This window comes from Cynoglossus semilaevis, chromosome 4 (genome assembly GCF_000523025.1).
Source record: "Cynoglossus semilaevis isolate Cse_v1.0 chromosome 4, Cse_v1.0, whole genome shotgun sequence".
Classification (NCBI taxonomy): domain Eukaryota; kingdom Metazoa; phylum Chordata; class Actinopteri; order Pleuronectiformes; family Cynoglossidae; genus Cynoglossus; species Cynoglossus semilaevis.
In genome coordinates this window covers 583,848-585,500 of record NC_024310.1, presented here as the reverse complement: position 1 = coordinate 585,500, position 1,653 = coordinate 583,848, and the positions used below count along the sequence as shown (strand labels likewise).

The 1,653-nt window shown below is 51.2% G+C and overlaps 1 protein-coding gene across 3 annotated transcripts in view; it reads right to left on the bottom strand.

Annotated features, from left to right (window-relative positions):
- The window catches only part of veph1 (ventricular zone expressed PH domain-containing 1), a 28,445-nt gene that overhangs the window by 7,863 nt on the left and 18,929 nt on the right, over window positions 1-1,653 (bottom strand). For all 3 annotated transcript variants that reach the window (XM_008308436.3, XM_025054795.1, XM_025054796.1), the window contains exons 9-10: window positions 1,081-1,220; window positions 683-817 (exon numbers count right to left, since the gene is read on the bottom strand). In XM_008308436.3, the coding sequence (XP_008306658.2) occupies window positions 683-817; window positions 1,081-1,220 (275 nt within the window). The remainder of the gene's footprint in view (window positions 1-682; window positions 818-1,080; window positions 1,221-1,653) is intronic.

Genomic DNA, 1,653 nt, shown 5'->3' with positions numbered 1-1,653 from the left:
GGCAGATGAGAGGGTGGGGGGGGCAGAGGAACGCTCTCTTGATTTCATTTCTATCATACAGTAAAGCTTCTGTGGAATGTTCCAGTCAAAGTGAACGACTGAACCTTGACCTCTGATGGACCAAACAACACCAGCCGTTCATCTGGAGCCGTTCATCAGCTCTTCTGTTGTTAATATTTCTAGACGTTACTGATCAACGTTAGCTCAATGGTACAGAAGGTGTGTGTGATTGTGCCACTTTAGTTGGAGACTGCTGATTGGTCGGGCTGCTGATGATGTCAGCGTCAGTATGGTACAGAAGGTGTGTGTGATTGTGCCACTTTAGTTGGAGACTGCTGATGATTCGGGCTGCTGATGATGTCAGCGTCAGTGTTCAGGTGACTGTTGTTTCTTTTTACAGTAGAGACAAACGTCGATGACTGTGGTCACATGACCGAGGCCCCGCCCACATCACAGAGCGTACAATAACAAGAGATGATGAAAGAGGCCCATGAAGCAGAACACACACACACACACACACACACACACACACACACACACACACTCTGACAGGATGGTGTAAACAGAACCTTCATATTTACTTTAGGTGGAAACTGAACTGAAACACTTTCTATTACCACACTAACAATGACTTCATACACACACACACACACACACACTGACACACACTCAGGTCCAGTACCTTCCTGTGAGGCGTGTGGTTCTGAGTCATAGCCAGGAGGAAACTGTGAGCTCCTCTCAGCTGGGTCTTCTCCCAGAGTGAAGACAGTCTCTGCACACAGACGTCCCTGCTGGACAGAGGGATGCTGGACACACTCTGGGACGGAGACACAGGGGGGGAGGTGGGGGGGGACAGGGTGATGACGGTGAAGTGTGTTTTCTCCCCTCCATCATCAGTTCTATCACTCAGTGACTCAGTGACTCTGACTGATGCTGAGGTGTTGGTGTTGTTGTTGTTGTTGTTTGTTGTTGTTGTTGTTTGTTGTTGTTGTTGTTGTGGTTGTTGTTGTTGTTTGTTTGTTTGTTGTTGTTTGTTTGTTTGTTTGTTTGTTTGTTCAGGGGGTGAGGGGGGGGGGCCACCTGCAGGTGCAGCAGCATCATCTGGATCCACAGGTGAGGCTGCTGACTGGTCAGTTTGAAGCAGGACTTGGTGTAGAGACAGTAACGTCCCTTCAGAGGACAGGAGAAGGACAGCTGGGCCACGCAGCCCTGGGTCGTGTCTGTCAGGGTGAAAACAAGACAAAGAGTTCACAGTTATCTGTTGAACTGAAGCTGAGACCTCTCTCCCTCCCCCCCACCCCCCTCTGGCTCGTGAACATATGGACTCATGTGGAGACATACTTGGAGGGTGATTCATGCCGTCCACAGCCAACACTCACTGAACCTCACTCTGTTCCAGCTAACACCCCCTGCAAACCTGCAGCTCACTGCCAAGGTGAACAGGTCAGTGAAGGCACCACGTGGAGACGGTCGGTCGGTCGGTGTCTTCAGTGGAGGACGACACGTCAGACCGTCACCAGGTCCAGTCTTTGTTGAACAGCACGGGGCTGCGGGCCGTAGGTTGTTAACTAGGTTCCATCGTTACCATCCAGCCTCTGCAGCAGTGCAGGGTTTTGGGGGAATCCCCCCCTCACCCCCTCCTTCACCCCCCCT